Below are 20,727 nucleotides of genomic sequence, written 5' to 3' on the forward strand. Positions count from 1 at the left end.
AAAAAAAAAAAAAAAAAAAAAAAAAAAAAAAATTGATAAGCTTTTAGCCAAGCTAACAGAAAAAGGGAAAAGACATAAATTATCAATATCAGAGATGAAAGAAGGAACATCATTACAGATCTGATGAACATTAAAAGGATAACTGGGCAATACTATGAACAACTCCACACCCACCCTAATACCAAAATCCTGCAAAAACATTACAAGAAAAAAAAGTACTATAGACCAGTCTCTCTCACGAACTTAGATGCAAAATTCCCCAACAAGATACTAAGCAAATTGAATTTAACAATGTATAAAAATAATTACACACCATGATGGAGTGAAATTTATTCCAGATTGCTCTGGTCTGAAAATTTGTCCCCTCCAAACTCATGTTAAAATTTAATTCCATTGAGGCAGTATTGAAAGGTGGGGCTTTAAAAAGATTATTGGGTTATGAGGGCTCTGCCTTCAAGAATGAACCAATACATTCATAGATTAATGGATTAATAGGTTAATGAGTTAATGGATTAATGGGTTATTACAGGAGTGAGACTAAAGGGCTTAGTAAAAAGGGGAAGAGAGACCAGAGCTAGCATGACCAACTTTCTTGCCATATGATGCCCTGCACTGCCTCAGGACTTTGCAGAGTTCTCAACAGCGAGAAGGTATTTCACCAAATGCAGCCCCTCAACCTTGTGTTCTCAGCCTCCATAGCTGTAAATATTAAATTATTTTTCTTTATAAATTACCCAGTTTCAAGTATTCTGTTATAAGCATCAGAAAATGAACTCAGACATAGGTATACAAGCCTGGTTCAATTTGCAAATCAATTAATGTAATAAATCACATCAATAGACTAAAGAAGAAAAACCATATATCAATAGATGTAGAAAGAGCATTGGACAAAATCTAACATGAATTCATGACAAAAATTCTCAGTAAACTAGCAATAGTAGGAAACTTCCTTGAGATATTGATAAAGACATCAATATTTACAAAAAAAGCTATAGCTAACTACAAAGTTAATCATGAGAAACAGGAAGCTTTCTCAGTAAGATCAGGAACAAGGCAAAGATGCCCCTCTCATCACTGCTTTTCAATTGCTCGTCTTATTGCTAATGCAATAAGACAAGAAAATAAAAGGTTTATAGATGGAGAAGAAAGAAAGAAAAATGTCTTTGTTTGCCAATGACATAATTATTTATGTACAAAATCCAAAGAATCAACAAACTTCTGAAACTAATCAATGATTTTAGCAAGGTTGCAGGATACAAAGTTAATATAGCAGAGTCAGTTACTTTAAATTACTTTCCTATGTACTAACCATGAACAAGTAGAATTTAAAATCAAAAACATAATAGCGTTTAGCACACACGAACAAATACTTAGTCATAAATCTAACAAACTATTTACAAAATCTATATGAGGAACACTACAAATATATGATAAAAGAAATCAAAGAACTAAATAAATGAAGAAATATTCCCTGTTTGTAAATAGAAAGACTAAATATTGTTAAGATATCAGTAATTCCCAATTTGATCTATAGATTTAATGTAACCCCAGTCAAAATTTCAGCAATTTGTGGATATTGACAAAATAATTCTAAAGTTTATATGAAGAAGCAAAAAAAAACCCTGAACAGCCAATACATTGGATGAGAAGAACAAGGTTGCAGGACTAACACTACATGACATTAAGACTTACTATAAGGGTACATGTCTCAGTCTATTTTGTGCTGCTATCACAGAATGTCTGATATTTGGTAATTTATAAAAAACAAAGATCAATTTCTTACAGTTCTGGAGGCTGGAAAGTCCAAGATTGAGGAGCTTGCATCTGGTGAGGACCTGCTGGCTGTGTCATGTGCAAAAGAAGGGAGCTGAACTCACTCTTTTATCAGGAACTCACTCCCTCAATATTTTACCAATCCTGTGATAATGGCATTAATTCGTGAGGACAGAGCTCTCATGACCTAATCACCTCTTAAAGATCCCACCTCTCAATGCTGTTGTATTGGGTATTAATTTTCTAACACATGAATTCAGGGGGACACATTCAAACAATAGCAAAAATACAGTAATTAAAACAGTATAGTATTGGTGAAAGTAGAAATAAATAAATCCATGGAACAGAATAGAGAGCTCAGAAATAGAACAACATAAATCAAGTCAACTGATCTTTGACAAAGGAGCAAAGGCAATATAATGGAGCAAATGTAATCTTTTCAACAAATGGTTCTGGAACAACTGAATGTCCATAAACAAGAAAAAAATATCAGTCTAAGCACAAACTTTATACCCTTCACAAAAATTAATCAAAATGGATCACAGACCTAAATGTAAATGCAAAAGTATAAACTCATAGAAGGTTATGTAAGAGAAAATCTAGATGATCTTTAATTTGGCAATAACCTTTTAGATACGACACAAAAGTTATGATTTATGAAAGAACAAATTGATAAGCTGGGTGACATTAAAACTAAAAATTTCCACACAGCAAAAGACATTCTTAAGAGAATGAAAAGACAAGCCACAACCTGGGAGAGAAACACAGAAGATATGTGCAATAAAAACTATTACCCAAAATATGCAAAGACTCTTTAAACTCAACAGTCAAAAATCAAACAGCTTAATTTAAAAACGGCTCAAAAACCTTAATGGACACCTCACCAAAGAAGATACACAGTACTCAAATGAGCATATGAAAAGGTGCATCATATGTCATCAGGAAAATGCACATTAAAATACCAATGAAATACCACTACACACCTATTAGAACGGCCAAACTCCAGAACACTGGCAACATCAAATGCTAACAAGGATGTGGAGGAACATGAGCTCTCATTCATGGCTGGTGGGACTGCAAAATGGCACAGCCACTTTGGAATACAGTTTAGTGGTTTCTTAAAACACTGAACATTATACTTACTGTCATAGTCTGTTTAATGTTGCTCACAAGAAAATACCTGAAACTGGGTAAGTTATAAAAAGGAATTTACTTCTTAGAATTGTGGAGGTTCAGAATTTCAAAGTCAAGGGGCCATATCTGGTGAGGCCCTTCTTGCTACTGGGGACTCTGCAGAATCCCAAGGCAGCACAGAGTATCTTATGGTAAAGGGGCTAAATGAATCCATTAAGCCATTAATCTATGAATGAGTCGATACATTGACGAGGACAGACCCAATCACTTCTTAAAGGCCCCACCTTTCAATACCGTTACACTGGGGATTAAGTTTCAACATGAATTTTGAAAGGGACAAATATCCAAACAATAGCACTTACTATACGATCCAGCAATCACGTTCCTGGTATTTATCCAAAGGAGTTGAAAACTTATGTCTACACAGAAACCTGCACAAAGCTGTTTATAGCAACTGTGTTCCTTTGCAAATTGATATGGTTTGGCTCTGTGTCCCCACCCAAATCTTACCCTGAATTATAATAATCGCCACGTGTCATGGGAGGGACTCAGTGAGAGGTAATTGAATCATGGGGGCAGGTTTTTCCCATGCTGTTCTCATGGTAATAATAAATCTCATGAGATCCGATGGTTTTATAAAGGGTAGTTCCCCTGCACACGGTCTCTTGCCTGCCAGCATCCCAGCCATGTGGAATTGTGAGTCCATCAAACCTCTTTCCTTTATAAATTACCCAGTCTTGGGTTTGTCTTTATTAGTGGCATGAGAACAGAATAATACACCAATACCTAGAATCAAACGTGTCCTTCAATAGCTACTGGAATAAAGAAAAATTATTCAGTGCTAAAAAGAAATTAGGTATCAAGCCATGAAAAGACATGGAAGAAATTTACACACATATTACTAAGTGAAAGAAGCCAATCTGAAAAGGCTACATACTGTATGATTCCAACTATATAACATTCTGGAAAAAGCAAAACTATGAAGACAGTAAAAATATAAGTAGTTGCCAGGGTTAGGAGGGAGGGAGAGAGGAATAGTCTGAGCACAGGGGATTTTTAGGCAGTAAAACTACTCTCTATGATACTAAATGCTGGAAACATGACATTTTACATTTATCCAAACCCATGAAATGTGCAACACCAAGAATAAGTCCTAATATACACTAGGAACTCTGGATGGGAATAATGTATAAATGTAGATTCATCAACTTTAAATGTACTACTCTGTTGTGGGATGTTGATAATGAGGAAGGTTATGTATGTGTGGGGCAGGAGGTACATGAGAAATCTCTGTAACTTCCTCTCAGTTTTGCTATGAACCTAAAACTGCTATTAAAAAATAGAGTCTATTTTTAGAAAAGGAATTGGTAAAAACAAAACAAAACAAAAGTAGCTCTACCACCCCCTGGCTGGGTGGCCTCAGGCAATTTGATTTCTCTTTTTCTCAGTTTTTCCATCTGTTAAAGGGATAGTAACTGTTTCTTAAGATTTGTATGACTTGAATGAGTTGCTATTGTCCAAGCATTTTAAATAGTGCCCGACACATTAAATATTTGTGAAATAGATCAGAAGTAGTATTCACCACTCTGTATTGTAACTATTGATGATTCAGCTGTATCACCTTTAACTAAAAGCTTCCTGTGGATAGACTCCATGTCTAGTTTGTTCAGCATTTGAACCTTTAGCTGGGCTGTGACACACAGGAGGTACCAAGGAAATATTTATTGAATGAGATGTCTAGCAGTGGAATGGGCTTCCCAGGAAATGGTGACTTCCAGTTGGTGTAATTGTTTAAGAAAAGGATGTGATGATCAACTGTCAGTGATGTTCCAGAGAGTATGCCTAACACATGAGGCTAGTAATCGTGGCTAAAATTTCTTCCAAATCTAAGATTGCATTATTCTATTTCTACTTTTTCTTTAGCATTGTTTGCAGTCTAACAACAGTACCACCATAATAAAGGAATTGCATTTTTCAGCACTTGCCACCTTCACCCTTAAATAGGTTCTAGCCATACCAAAATAGCCTTTAGCATCTTCCTCTCTCCTTAGGCACATTACGTGCTTTTCCTTTTGTTTAGAATGCTATCTTACACTTGTCTGTTTCAGTTTCTGTATACATTTTCCAGAAAGGCTTCCCTGGTCCTCCACAAGAGTACTAATCGTCCCTCACATGATGCAATAGAATTTTGGCTTTGTATTTATCACGTTATAAATACTACCTGATTGCTAATTCACTAAACTGTAAGCTGCTTGAAAGCTGAATCTGTGTCTTGTCTACTAATCTTTCTCAATCACTTAATCCACTGCACGATAGTAAGTATTCAAGGGCACGAATGAAACCATCTTACATAGGTCTATTGTTTTTCAATTGTGTGCATCACAATTTTTGAAAGCATTTTTCTTTTTATAAATGTTTGGCTAACCTGTTACAATGTTTTGTAGTAAAATTTTCTCTTAATGTCAATTTTCCATATCTGCTTAATGTATTAAGCACAATATGTAATATGCAAACGTGTATTCCAAAACAAATACGTGCTTTTTTTCCACGCTTAGAATTTAAAGTCTTCAAAGCAAGTTGGTTTTGTTTTGTTTTGTTTTTGAGGAAAATGTTTGGAGGTAAACAGATCAGGCCAAAATCAGCTAGATATCAGCCAATTTCGTCTGGAAAAAAAAAAAAAAAAAAGAAAACAAACGAGTTTTTTCTTACTGTGAATGCCACAATTAGTGAAAAAGATGAATCTTGATATTCCAGGCTGTCTGAATTGTGCTGATGAGAGAAGTAGTAGAAATGTTTAACCTTTGGAGAGTTTGGTGATCCCTACTCTTCCTTCACTCCCATTTATTTTGTGGTTTCCCACAAAGGTTCATTTAAAAACTGAAAAAAATCTCATCGATTAAGTTGGCCTTAAGAACTTATTTGGCCTTAAGAACTAGCAACATTTCTTTATTCCATTTTGCCCCTGAGGAAAATAAAGGGCTGGCCCTGCACCAAATTTCCAACTCAATAGGTAATGGGGAAAAAAAAAATTAATTGAATTTGTATCTGTATTGCAGAAAAATCATTTCACCTGGCACAATTAGAAGGTTCCTCAGACCCCTTACTCAGTAATTGGCATTTACCACACAAACTGATGACTCATTAATAACGACATATCATTCAGTGTCAGAAATCAATTAGGGATAAAATTTCACTACATTGGTTTAGTGAAAAGCGCTTACTCACGTAGTGCAAGTCTTTCTTTAGTTTGTCAGACATCTATTACCAGCTTTCTTCACTCTGCAGGTCTAGTTTTCCCCTCCTCTCCCCCTCCCCTCCCCACTCTCCCCTCCCCACTATCCTCTCCCTCCTCTCTCCTCCCTCCTCCTTTCCCCCTCCTCCCTCCTTTGTTTTTCCTCCTCCCCTCCTCCCTTTCTCCCTCCGGGAGGCGGGACAATACTTGCCCGTGTCCCCAGTAGATTGGCAGGTCACTGGGACGGCCAGCGCGTGCGCACTGGCCTGTCCGCGGCCGGTGGACCATGAAGGCCCCAAGGTCCTTCACCTGGGAGTGGAGCGCACAATCCCTCCCCGTGGCAGTAGGGGGCGTTTTGAAGCTGCGGCTCTGTGAGCTGTGGCTACTGCTACTAGGTTCTAGTTTGAACGCGACATTTTTGCCACACGAAGAGGACGTAGACTTTATCAACGAGTACGTGAACCTCCACAATGAGCTGCGGGGCGACGTCATTCCGCGAGGGTCTAACTTGCGCTTCATGGTGAGGCCGGAAGGCGGTTTCCCGAACCTTCTACCACCGTTGCCACAACGCCTCCCTCGGCCTCGGGAAGTTGGGGCCACTGCTCTGAGGCCGAAGGATCGCGGAGAACCGCACTTTTAGCTTGCATTTTAAAGTACACGTGAAGTTTATACAGAGAAAAACTGCGGACACTCATACTTATTACCATAATATTGCACAGAGCCGGGACTAGGGTGATAGAGGCACTGGCCTGCAGTGCAGATTTTAAGGGGTCGCCAATGCAAGAAAATGATATTTTAATGCAACGGGTTTTTAAAAATTAAAAATCAGTGCAAAAATATCAGTATCAGTGATAAAGAAATGTTAAAAAATTTAACAAAGACAGGATCCTTGGGTCTGGATAAGGGAAAAGCAAGTGCGACACTCTCAGGGTGGTGCAAATCAAGATGAGAACCTGTTTGTATTTGAAATTTTTAGCTTTTTCCATCACAGATGTCACATTAGCTTTGCCTTTTAAAAATATTTTTTATCTTGATTATTGGTTTTTATTTTATTTTTATTTTTGGTGCCCATTCCAAATTTGGCTCCTAAGGAAGTATCTCAGTTTCCTCACCCTAGTCTTGACCCTGATGATTTTGCCTTACCTTACAATGCTGTTCTTGCTTTCCCCCTCTTTTACACCCTATAGTCATTTAAAAGCTCATCAACTATTCCCTGGTTGCTATGGAGTTTTCATGACTGTCATTAAAATGACTGAAAATCCAGCAAGTATTAACTGTCCTTTTAGGGAATTAGAAGCTTCAAATTTATCTTATAAATTTATCTTATAAATTATATAGCAAGAACCGCTTTCCTAGACATGTCTTTTCTTCCTTCAGCATTAGTTCTTAGCACAAATTTCAGAAACGGGATAAATAAATTAAGGGTACAATTTTTTTTATTTATTTAACACATAGCAATTGCTATGCTAAAGGGCTGCGCCAGATTTAGCATATAGCAGCTGTGTATAAATGTTCTGTTTTCACCACATCCTTACTGACTTGGACATGTTCAATTATTTGCTAAATGATAAATTATAAAAATAGTAATTTGTTTTAATGTTAATTTTAAGATACTATTTTGATAGGACATACTTTAGTTCTTTTGTGTTCCTTTACCTTTTATATTGTCAGCATTTCTGTGTCAGATTATATGATTTCTTGTACAAATATGCTAGCACTTGGTTCTGTCTGCGGAAGATACTTTTTTCTAAGCCAATTCTTTATCTTTTGAATTCAATTATAGAGTTTGGGGATATTTGGGAGTTTCAGCTAATTTTCCATTTTTTTGTGACTAATTCTGTTTCTTCCCAATTTGAAGATTATCCTTATTTCTGAAAATTAATAAACACGTAATACTTTTAATACAACTTTTCATAGGTTTTCTATCTCATCTCTAAAAATTATATAATATTTCAAACATAAGGTATATAAAATAATATACCTGTATACCCACAATCAATATTTTTAAATATGGACATTTTTAAAGGAATAGTATTTGATGTATAGGCTAAAGTCCCACCCTAAATGTTTACCCTTTTCTTCTTTCTTAAAGTTAATGTATATTTTTCCCATGTATTTTATTAGGACATAAATATTAACTGTAAATAGTATAGTCTATCGTAATAATATGGCCTATTTAAAACGTTTCTTTAGCAAATTTGGACATCATTTTATTTTAATTATTTTATTGGTTATTTTTAGTATTTTAATATATGTATTTATAAATTCCAAAAGTTAGTATCTGTAAACTCCACCCAAATATTAATAAAATCTTAGAACACAAATTCTGAATACTTTCCATCCTTATTCATGCTATTGTCGTGTGGTACTTTTGTTCTACCTTGCTTTTAAATACCAAAATAATTGTTGTTTTTAAAAAATTATATTACAATATACAGGACATAACATTTACCATTTTAACCAATTTTAAGTGTATATAGTTCAGTGGCATTAAGTACATTCGTATTGTTGTGCGCCTGTTACCACCACCCATCTCCAAAATTTTTTCATCTTCCTGAACTGAGACACCATACCCATCAAATAATTACTTTATTCTCATTTCCCCTCCTCCCAGGCCTCTATCACCATTCTACTTTCTATCCCTATTAATTTTACTTCTTAAGGTACCAGATATAAGTGGAATTGTACAATATGTGTCTTTGTTACTAGCTTATTTCATTTGGTAAAATGTCTATAAAGTTCACCCATGTTGTAGCATGTGTCAGGATTTCCTGTCTTTTTACAGCTGAATAATATTCTACTGTGTGTATATACCATATTTTGTTTATCAATTCACCTGTCAGTGGATATTTAGATTGCTTCCATTATTTGGCTATTGTGAATAATACTGCTATAGACATGGGTGTACATTTATCTGCTACAGTTCCTGCTTTTGCTGTTTCTGGGTATATACCCAGAACTGGAATTGCTGTATCATATGATAATTCTCTGTTCAATTTTTCAAAGAACCACCATTCTGTTTTCCAAAGTGGCTGCACCATTTTACATTCCCACCAAGAATGTTCAATGGTTCAATTTCTCCACATCCTTGATAACACTTGTTATTTTCTGTTTTATTTTCCTTACTCCTCTTTTTTTCCTAATGATAACCATCTAGCAGGTATGAAGTGATACCTCCCTGTATTTTTTATCTGCATTTCCCTAATGATTACTGATATTGAGTGTCTTTTTATTTGCTCCTTGACCCAATTTTTCTCTTCTTTGAAAAGCTATTCAAGTCCTTTGCACACTTTTTGGCCAACTTTTTAGATTTTTTGTTGTCGAGTTATAGGAATTTTCATAGATTCTGGTTATTAATCTTTTTCAGATATATGATTTGAAAGTATTTTCTCCCATTTTGTAAGTTGCCTTTTCACTCTATTTATCAATAATATCCTTTGATGAACAAAAGTTTTTAACGTCAATGAAGTATAATTTATCATTTTTTGTTGTTTTTGTGTGTATTTTTTGTATCGTATCCAAGAAATCATTGCCAAATTCAGTGTCATGAAGCTTTTCCCCTGTGCTTTTTAAAGGTTTTATAGTTTTAGGTCTTTGAGTTAAGTTTTGTATATTGTATAAGGTAAGGGTCCAGCTTATTCTTTTGCATGTGGATATCCATTTTTCCTAACTTCATTTGCTGGAAAGATTGTTATTTTCCCCATAAAATGGTCTTGCCACCCTTGTTAAAAATCATTTGACCATATATGCTGGTGTTTATTTTGGGGCCCTCTATTCCTTTCTATTAGTCTAATATGTCTGTATGCTATTAATAGTTCCACAGCAATTACTGTAGAATACTGGTAAGTTTTGAAATTAGGAAGTGTGCATTCTCCAACTTTTTTCATCTTCTTCAAGATTATTTTGGCCATTCAGGGTCCTTTCAGATTTTTTATGAATTTTGGGATGTATTTTTGTATTTTTGCAAAAAAATACATTATTGGGATTTTGGTAGGGGTTTCATTGATTTGTAACATTTTGGATAGAATGGCTATCTTAACAATATAAAGTATTCCAGTACATTAACACAGGATGTCTTTTTACTTTCTAGTATCCACTTTAATTTCTTTCAGTAGTATTTTGTTGTTTTTAGCATATATGTTTTTCCCTCTTTGGCTAAGTTTATTCCTAAATATTTTATTCTTTCTGATGCTATTGTGATGGAGTGGTTTACCTAATTCCCTTTCATATTGTTTGTTATTAACATATTGAAAAGCAACTAATTTTTGTGTGTTGATTTTGTAACCTGCTACTTTTCTGAATTTATTTATTGGTTCTATTTTGTGTGTGGAATCTTTAGGGTTGTCTACATATAAGATGATGGTGTGGCTATTTTTCTTTGTTTTGTTAATGTATTCTATCACAATGACTAATTTTTATATGTCAAACCATTCCTGCACCAAGGAGTAAATTCCACTGGGTTATCACGTATAATTCTTTCAATGTGCTGTTAAATTCGGCTCTTTTTAATGTGCTGTTAAATTCAGCTTTTTGTTTTTGTTGAAGATTTTTATATTAATATTCATAAAAGATATTGGCCTACAGTTTTCTTATGGTATCTTTTTCTGGCTTTCGTATCAGGGTGATGCTGGCTTCATAGAATGAGTTAATAAATGTTCCCCCCCTCTTCATTTTTGGGGAAGAGTTTGAGAATTGATGTTAATTCTTTAAATATATGTCTTGAACTCCTATTAGAATTCACCAATGACTCCATCTGGTTCTGGGCTTTTCTTTGTTGGGAGATTTGTATTACTGATTTGTATTATTATTTTAATAATTTTATTATTTTTATTCAATCTTTTTACTAGCTATAGGTCTGTTTAGATTTTCTGTTTCTTCGTTACTACCTTTTGGTAGGTTGTATGTTTCCAAGAATAAGTCTTCTGTCTTTATTTCTTACTCAGTCTTGCTAAACGTGTATCATTTTTGCTGATGTTTTTGAAGAACCAGCTCATAGTTCTGCTGATTTTCTCTGTTGTTTTTCTGTTCTCTATTTTATTTATCTCTGCTTCAATCTTTATTCTTTCCTTCCTCTAGTAACTTTGGGTTTCGCGCCATTTTCCTTTTCTACTTACCTATGGTGTACAGTTAGGCTGTCGATTTGGAGTCTTTCATCTTTTTTAAAAAATGTAAGCTCTTACACTCTTACATTTTCCTCTTAATGCTGTTTTTTGTACATTCCATATGTTTGAATAGTTGTGTTTTCATTTTCATTTTTCCCAAGGTATTTTCTTTTGTGATTTATTTTTTGATTCATTGCTTAAGAATGTGTTGCTTAGCATTATTATTTCTTTTTTTTTTTTTTTTTATTTTTTTTTTTTTTTTTTGAGACAGGATCTCATTCTGCTGCCCAGGCTGGAGTGCAGTGGTGTGATCTCAGCTCACGGCAGCCTTTACCCTTGGGGCTCAAGTGATCCTCCCATCTCAACCTCCTAAGTAGCTGGGACTACAGGTGCTTACCACCATGCCCAGCTGATTTTTGTATTTTTTGTAGAGGCAGGGTTTTGCCATGTTGCCCAGGCTCACACCTGGCCCATTATAATTATTTATGCTAGCTAACCATTACTTCTTGTATTGCATTACCGCTTTCTGGAATCAGTTTCCTTGTGCCTAAAATACGTCTTTTAATAGCTCATTCAGCAAGGGAGTGTGAATAGTAAACTTAATATTTCTATATGTAAAATAATCTTTACTTCACACTCTTGAATGATACTGTTCTCTGTCAGCACTATCTTCTGTCTCCCACTGTTGCTTTTGAGGTTTCTTTTGTTAGCTGAACTCAGAAGTTCCCACAGTATGGTTCCTATACAAGCAACAACAGAATCAGAATCACCTGTGAACTTGTTAGAAATTAAAGTTCTTAGGACCTATCTCAGACTTACTGATCAGAAATCCTGGTTTTGAAACCCAGTAATCTGTATTTTAATAAGTCCTCCAGATGATTCTGAAGTGTACTAAAGTTTGAGATCCACTAGTCTTTTGATCTTTTAAAGATGATTTATCTTTTCTCACCAGCTACTTTAAATATTTTATATTTGCTGTTCTGTAGTTTTACCCCATACTGGTACTAAGCATGCATTTATTTTTATTTATTTTGTTCAGAACTTTTCTTCTTGAATCTCTGTATCCATGTCCATTGTTAAGACTAAAATTCTTCAGCATTATTTCATAGAATTTTGCCCCTTCCCCATGCTCTCTAGTCTCCCTGTCTTGAACTCCTATTAGTTGTATATCTGACTTTTTCATTCCTTTTCTCCACAGCTCTCCATTTTCTCTCTATAGTCCATCTCTTTTTCTGTTTTCCTTCTGAGTCATTGCTTTAGAACTGCTCTTCAGTCACTGGTTTTCTCTTCAGATTTGTGTGATATATTTAACTGGCCAATTGATTTTTTAAAATTTCTAGACTATTTTATAAAATTTGCTCATATTCCCCCACTGTTCTGTTTTCTCTTGTGATTTCTGTTTTTACACTCACTTATTTAATCATTTTAAACATAAATTATTTTATATTTTCATAAAATATTTTTAGTGTTTTATTATTTTAGTTTCTTTGGGTGCCATTTCTCTTATTTTAGCTACTGAGCCTCTGTCATGTTTATAATTTTCTATCCTATGCTCATTTTCAGCAGAGATTATGTGTGTGTGTGAAAGAGTTCCATGTTGTCCAAATAGTGGAAAAATAAATATTGCTACAGACTAGTTTTTATTAGCTTTTGCCTTACTCCCATGTTACAGTTTTATATTTATAATTGTTTTTATATTTATAATGTGTTAAGTTCTGATGTTTATAATTTGTTTGGGTATTGTCAGTATATATAGGCAATTTAAGTATAGTGTCTACCTGTATGCATAGTATATATCTAGAACTGATTTCTCACATGACATGACTTTTTTCCATCTGACTTTCTGTTACTTCCTCAGACTTCTGGGAAGGATTTGCTGGTCTGCTTCATTTAGGAAGAAGTCAGCATCCTAATTTTTCCACAAATACTTCAGTCCCAGAACTTGTCTTAGGTGGCTTTATGGCTACATCTTCTCTTCCTATATTGGTGGCCTTTATATCTGATCTGATAGTTCCTTTCCTTAGATTAGGCACATGAGTTTACCACTTCGACTTTTAACTTTTCTCTTCATTTCTGGCACCTGAGTATTACCTTTCTTTCCTTTGAGTTCAGCTGTGGATTAAAAAAAAAAAAAAAAAAAAAAAAAAAAAAAATGGCCGGGCACATTGACTCATGCCTGTAATCCCAGCACTTCGGGAGGCCAAGGCGGGCGGATCACTTGAGGTCAAGAGTTCTGACCAGCCTGGCCAATGTGGTGAAACCGTGTCCCTACTAAAAATACAAAAATTGCCAAGCGCTGTGGCACGCGCCTGTAATCTCAGCTACTTGGAAGGCTGAGGCAGGAGAATCGCTTGAACCCGGGAGGCGGAGATTGCAGTGAGCTGAGATCACACCGCTGTACTCCAGCCTGGGCAATAGTGAGACTCCGTCTCAAAAAAGAAAAGCCTTTATCATACAAGGATTGAACTATATGAATTGCTCTTCAACCATTTTTGACCTAGAAAACACAAGCAATTTCATAGGATTCAAACTAAACATTTTATTTACCATTTTTATAGGTTTGTAATATTAGAAGATTGTGTCTTAGCTTCGTCCTCTTTTTGCTTTAACTTTCTTACATTCTTGGATGCTAGAGGCACAGAATCCCTCCCTTCTTTTTCTTGGCTCTTCTGGGGCTGAGTGATTCCTAATTCTAACCTGACATTGTAGTACTAGGAGAAGGTTCAAGACTTAGACTCCCCTCATGTACCACATAATGGGCTGTAGTTTTATATGTAATATCAATTTTTAATTTAATATTACAAATAAATCTTCCTCCTTTTTTAAAAAAAGAAAAAACAGTACAGTCAATGTTAACATTTTTTAACAGCCACTTCAGTCATTTCCCTTTCTCCATCCCCAGAGACAGTGACCTTTATGAGTTTGATATGAATCATTCTAATACATTTTTTAAGGTTTCGAATATGTATGTGATGATCTAGACCAAAAACATAATGTTTGGAGGCTTCTGTCTTATAATTCTATAAGTGGCATTATGTAGAATTTATCATGTTACTTGGTTTTTCATTCAAAACTATACATTTGAGATTTATTCATAGATATAAATCTAGTTAATTCAGTTTTATGTGCTATGATATTTATCCCTTAAATGTACTACATTTTTTACCTGTTCCTTTATTGATGGACATTTAGATTGTTTGAAAAATAAATAAATAAATAAGCATAGCCAGGATATTTTGAAAAATGAGGGTTATTGAACATATTAGATTTTATAGCATATGATAAAGCCTCAATAAGTAAAATAGTATAGTACTAGTATGTTAAAAGATATACCATTGGAAAGATGTAGAGTTCAGAAATAACCCAAATATGTAAGGGAATTTAGTATATGACAAAAGTAGCATCTCAAATCTGTGAGCTATAGATAGACTTTTAAATTGGTGTTGATAGATCTGGGTAGTCATTTGAAAAAGGTAATTTGCTTCATCCATACATCAATATAAACTCCAACTAAGTCAACAATTCCCCACAGACAAGACAACAAAAGTATTGTTGAACTTTGGAGTTTTACTAGCCTGATAGGTAAGATATGATCTCTGATTTTTATGTCTCTGATTATAAGCAAAGCTATGCATCCTTTCATGTGAATAAGGATCTGTTAGTATCCTTTAATGATTTTTTTAATCAGTTTTTTTTTTACTTTTTTTCTCCCATTATTTATTTGGGAAATGAGCCATTCATCTGTGATATGAGTTGTAATTATTTTCCCAGTTTGTCAGGTTTTTTTAGTCTACTTATGTATTTTTTGCTATTCAGACTTTTTAACATTTTTGTGTAGCTGACTAATCAGTTTTTAAAAATTGCTTCTGGATTTTGTGTCAAAGTCAAAGACCATGCCTACTCCATGTACTACTGGTGTGCAAGCAAAATGATACAGTCCTTGTAGAGAAGAATCTGACAATACCTACTACATTACAGATGTATTTACTCTTTGGCTCTCTGATGCCATTTTTGGTATCCATCCTAAGGACCTACCACACAAGAAGGAAATGGTATCCCTATACGGTTATTCATTGTACCATCATTCAATATTAACATATTATTGCAAAAATACTCTAATTTCCAGCACTGAGGGTTAACTAAAGTAAATGTGGTTCATCCACATAAAAGAATACCATACACCTGTGGGGGAAAAAAAGAATGAGAAAGCTTTTTTTTTTTTGGAGAGAGTCTTGCTCTGTCGCCCAGGCTGGAGTGCAGTGGTGCGATCTCAGCTCACTGCAACCTCCGCCTCCTGGGTTCACGCCATTCTCCTGCCTCAGCCTCCGGAGTAGCTGGGACTACAGGCGCCCGCCACCACGCCCAGCTAACTTTTTTTGTATTTTTTTAGTAGAGATGGGGTTTCACCGTGTTAGCCAGGATGGTCTCAATCTCCTGACTTCATGATCCACCTGCCTCAGCCTCCCAAAGTGCTGGGATTACAGGCGTGAGCCACCACACCCGACAGAGAACGTTCTTTACACTAACAAGACAATATCTCATGGATCTTGGAAAAGCAAGGTACATTATGATACGTTTTATATAAGAAAATTAAAAATAATGTATATTTGAATAAAAAATAATGGACAGATCCACAGGAATTGATTAGTTACATATAGAAGCCCTAGGGGAAATAGGATGGTGGAGAGCAAGACAACATGACTTCTCAATGATTTTATGTGGTTTTGTTTTTATAAAGTATTAGATATCTGTTCAAAAAACAATTTATTTTTAGAACAAAATGTTCGTTAATGCATGTTGATAATTTCACTGGGGATTATAAGTGATAAAGCACTCATGAAACAAAATATATGCAGCAAAAAAAAAAAAAAATGTAATTGTAACTAAAAAAATTTAAAACAATATCCTCGGTAAAATAACATAATTAATGTATTAGGGCTAGCATTCCTGAAGTCTGATCTTCGTGTATGATGGGATGAAATGGGCAAACGAAACATCAAAATGGAAGTGAGCATAATTATATATATATATGTGTATATATATATATATATTTGTCTTTTTGTTATTTAATAATCGTATGTAATTTTAAATATGATAATTGAAGTTAAAGGTAGTTAAGATAATCATAAAGATTATCATAATGATTTGATGTTGGTGGCTAGCAGATGGGAAAAGTTAGTTGAACTTCCAAATTTACAAAAGAGAAGTGAGCAATAAAAAGAAACTTTATCAAGCCCGCAATATAAAGAGAGAAAAATAGGAAATGACTTTTAAAGACTGTAAACATAAAATAATATTTTAAAATAAGCTAAATATATGTTATGATAAATATGTGTGAATTTAATTTCCTTATCAATAATTTGCAAAAATATATACCTGAAACAATTGAAAATAAAAAGATGAATAAAAATGTATTATGAAACTTCAAATTTAAAAAAGAGAAACAATATTATAAAATAATATAGAAATGAAGACTAAAGATAAAAAGAAATACTATGTATTGGGGGAAAAAGGGTATCATCCATGAAGATAAAATAAAGGCCTTTGCACTGGCCAAAACAGAAAATATATCAAGTAAAATTTCCCAAAAATACAAAGAAATATTTTTTAAAACAAGATAATTATAGGATATTTTCTATACTACTTTTAAAATCTTATAAAATAGATTTGAAAAGTTATATATAACAATGAATAAAATTGGACAAAATCAATAATTGTATATTCTGTCAATAAGGGATTCTAATATCCATGAAAAACATCTTTGTTTTATGCTCATAAGGAAAAGCTTAAGTAGAAATTTTAAAGGCCAAATTTCTGACTACAATTTAATAAAACTAGAAAGAACAAAAAGTGTTGGTTGATAGAATCTTAACTACTTAGGACTTAAGGAACATTCTTCAAATTATCTTCGGATCAAGAACAAAAAACAAAATTTCCCTAAAATATGGGCACAATATCAAAACACATGGCATAAATAAAGGAAAAGGCAATTTACTGTGAATGTCATTTTACATAAACTGACTGACAATAAGTGAACTAAAAAATTCAAAGAAAAGAAACAAAGACTGAGAGAATAGCTGTATAGGTAAAATTAATGAAAAATAACTTTTTCTAGTAAAACAGCTTTCTTATTTGCAAGAACTAGAAAAAAAAAAGACACATTCCTGATAAGTCTTAGGGGATAAAAAGAAAACAAATTAGTAGTGAGAAAAAGAATTATAACCACAGATAGAGATGAGATTACAAGAAGTGTAAGATAATATTATGTCCAACCATGTTAATATTAGGTATCTAGATGAAATCAAGTGTTTTTCTAGCAAAATGTAAGTTGCAAAGCAAATCCAGAAAGAGAAAACCTAACAGCAGTGCTTTAGAAGACAGTAGCAAGATGTTGAAGATCTGTTCTTTAAATAGGCCTCAATCCTAGGTAACAATAAAGTTAATTCTGAATAATCTTCAAAGAACAGATATTTCCAGTGATATTAATGTGTTTCTGTGTGTTTAAAAAATGGAAGATTCAATTCATTTTAGAAATCTAGAGTAACTTAAATCTCCAAATGTGATAAACATAACAAGGAGAAAAAGGGAAAAAACGTAGACCTATTTCATTTATCAATATATATTGGAAAGTAAATAGAATAATAATATTCTTTAGTCTCTTAATAATGTTTTCCTTTACTCTTCCTTAGTCACATTGTGTACAACTCATTACTTAAATTTGTTCAGTTTCCAAAATCAGTGTTATGTATATTTTGATGAAGACTCTGAGCCTTCTTCTTGAATAGACCTTGACCTTGGGCCCTGTCCTAAAGCTTACATTGCCTGGTTTTATCACAAATCACAGCTAGCCCAGTTTAGACAGCATCTGTTTCCCTTGATGTCTAATCACTCTGGCCTGCCTTCAGCAAGAATCTTTGTAGTCAGTTTAGCAAGAATCCCCCTACCCTTGATGTCTCCTTTTAGTAATTTTCCATGCACTGACCTCCTCACTCTTCCATGGATATAAAATCCCCACTTATCCCTGCTGTATTTGGAATTGAGCCCATTCTCTCTTCTCTAATATGATAGTCTTATCACCTACCACAAAAGCCCTAAATAAAGTCCTCCTCTGTGTTAACAAGTGTCATGAACAATTTTTCCTTTAACAGTTATGGTACTGCTGTGACTCCGATAGTAGCAGATTCATCATTGGATCTCCAAACCTCTCACCCAGGACCCCAAGTGCACACCTTTGAAGACTTTGTCTTCACTCCTGAATGACTGATTAGGGATCCATTGGTGAGTCTGACTCATGAGCCACTGCTCCAGATGATAGTCTGTTGAAGCATGTGAGGATAGATTTTTTCATTTTTAAGCTTCTGTATATTCTCTCAAGCTGAATTCGAGTTTTAGGCTTCTTTGTCTGAGAGGCCCCTTCTAGGCTTGAAATTTATTTCCTATTCTTTCTTTCAAGTGGGGATTCACTTCTCAATCCTGGACTGAAAGTCTTTCTTCCTGACTCTTTGTTTTGTGGGGAGATTCATTTCCTGAGTCCTAGGCTGGACATTTGTCTTGGCTTCTTATGAGGTCTCCTCGTGGTCCCCATTTGATTCTGCTTCTTTCCTGGGAGCTTCTCAGTTTACTAACCCCTGTCCCGTTTTTGAGCCCCTGGTAACTCTGTATTCCACCAACGCTGTCTGCTTCCTTTTTTGTTGGTGTGAATTTAAGGATAATTTGGAACTTAAGTGGCCTCTTTGGGAAACTTCAAATCTCTGCAAACTGGCTCCTCTAAGACCCCTCCTTTCCCATCATCTTTGCTCCTTCTTCCTCCTTGTACCACCTTTGATCTTCCCTTCAGTTCCCTTGATATGTCCACCTTCAACCCCCTACCTCCTTCATCCTTCTGTTCACACCAGCCTCTAGAGTCACTAGAACTTTAGATCACCTGCCCCCATTAGAGGCTTTCAAGAAACTCAGGAACCCTCAGAAGCAACTACCTGAGACTAAAAAGGAAAAATAAATTGGAAACAGACTAGATATTTGATCCACCCAGATAGGCTTTGGAAACATCTAAACAACTATTTGATGTTCCCACAGTCTTTCACCTAAAAAGTAGTTCACAGTCTCCATGAGATTGCATATCAAGACAAAGAAAGCCTTAAAGACTTTTCCACAAATAATGGTAAAAAGCATTAGCCCTCATATTGAGCAGATCACCTTAACTTGTTACCTTTGTCAAAAACATAATTCCAAGTATTTTATGTAAATCAGTGAGTTTTCTATTGTGTTTCAGTTGACTTGTGGCTAAAATTTTAGAATGAACCTATAAGATCTCTATATATGTCTCTGTGTGTGTGTATACGTATGTATGTTATGTATATGTGATACTTTCTTACCTTGAGATCATATTACAAATTTAATTTATAAAATCTCTTAAAGGAGTTCTATTAAAATTGCCTTAGAGCTAAATAAGGCTTATATAAATTAAACGTTCCTCAGACTCTCAGAAAAATACAAACTAATCCACATTCTTTTCAGATTCACTTGACTTGGGTGAATCTTTGCCAAATAAGACTAGTTTAGTAATGTAGGTTTAATAAAACACAGCTATGTCTTCTGAGTTATCAGAATTAATTATCATACAAGCATATATTTTTATTCTACTTAGGTTTACTCAGTCAAATAAACTTGTGATAGCTACAAGATATTTAATATGATAAAAATTATAAATTCAGCCTAAGAACACATGTACAAATAAAGATGCAGTAAAAATGAATTTCTTGATATCTGTTACTTCATATGTATCAAATGAAGCAATAAAACAACAATTGTGCATTTAACCCTTTTTAGTTTTTTTGCTGTTGTTATTCTTTTATATTTACATAATATGTATGTGCCATAAGAATAGTTAATAAGGAAATAACCTGAGATGCTAGGTAGCTTTGTTTAGTGTTATGTCTTACTAAAAAATAGTTTCCAAAATCTTTTTCGTAAATGATAAAGTTATGTTAGATTAAATTAATAGATACTCATTGATAATTTCTAAGTGAAATAAACTGCTGAAACATTCATTTTTAAGCATAAGTTTAAGCTTGCACACTTTTTAGTTTTTAATACTATGAAGTAGCAAATACCTATAAAAGCTGGTGAGATGGTATATTCATAAAATTTGCTAATCTACTATAGAATGCTGGCATATGACAAATAATTCACAGTTATTTACTTTCTAGTTTTTCTCTGTGAAATCAAGGGTACTGATGTATAGAAACACTTTGTATGAAAAGTTTACAAGGAATGTAGGATGTGTTTTTGTCAAGAGAAGGAGAAAGTAATTTTGCCTTAAAATAAAATGACTGGTCAGGATGAGAAAGAAGAAAATTTAGGACAATATATGTGGCACACTGCCACAGTTACTACTTGAGACCATCACTACAACAGTTACTACTGTTACTACTTGAGACGTCATTACAAGACTGAACAAAGGAGGACGAATGCAGAAACGAAAAC

At 34.2% G+C, this 20,727-nt stretch overlaps 2 protein-coding genes across 2 annotated transcripts in view; one reads left to right on the forward strand and one right to left on the reverse strand.

Moving 5' to 3' along the window:
• Positions 1 to 6,196, reverse strand: part of CAPS2 (calcyphosine 2) — a 121,375-nt gene extending 115,179 nt beyond the window's left edge. The window contains exon 1 of the mRNA XM_023185925.3: positions 6,133 to 6,196. The gene's annotated coding sequence lies outside the window, so the exon portion shown is untranslated. The remainder of the gene's footprint in view (positions 1 to 6,132) is intronic.
• Positions 6,197 to 6,384: 188 nt separating this feature from the next.
• GLIPR1L2 (GLIPR1 like 2) overlaps positions 6,385 to 20,727 on the forward strand; it is a 52,966-nt gene continuing 38,623 nt past the window's right edge. The window contains exon 1 of the mRNA XM_023189627.2: positions 6,385 to 6,659. Within this exon, the coding sequence (XP_023045395.2) occupies positions 6,426 to 6,659 (234 nt within the window). The 5' untranslated portion in view covers positions 6,385 to 6,425. The remainder of the gene's footprint in view (positions 6,660 to 20,727) is intronic.

Source organism: Piliocolobus tephrosceles, chromosome 10 (assembly GCF_002776525.5).
Source record: "Piliocolobus tephrosceles isolate RC106 chromosome 10, ASM277652v3, whole genome shotgun sequence".
NCBI lineage: Eukaryota > Metazoa > Chordata > Mammalia > Primates > Cercopithecidae > Piliocolobus > Piliocolobus tephrosceles.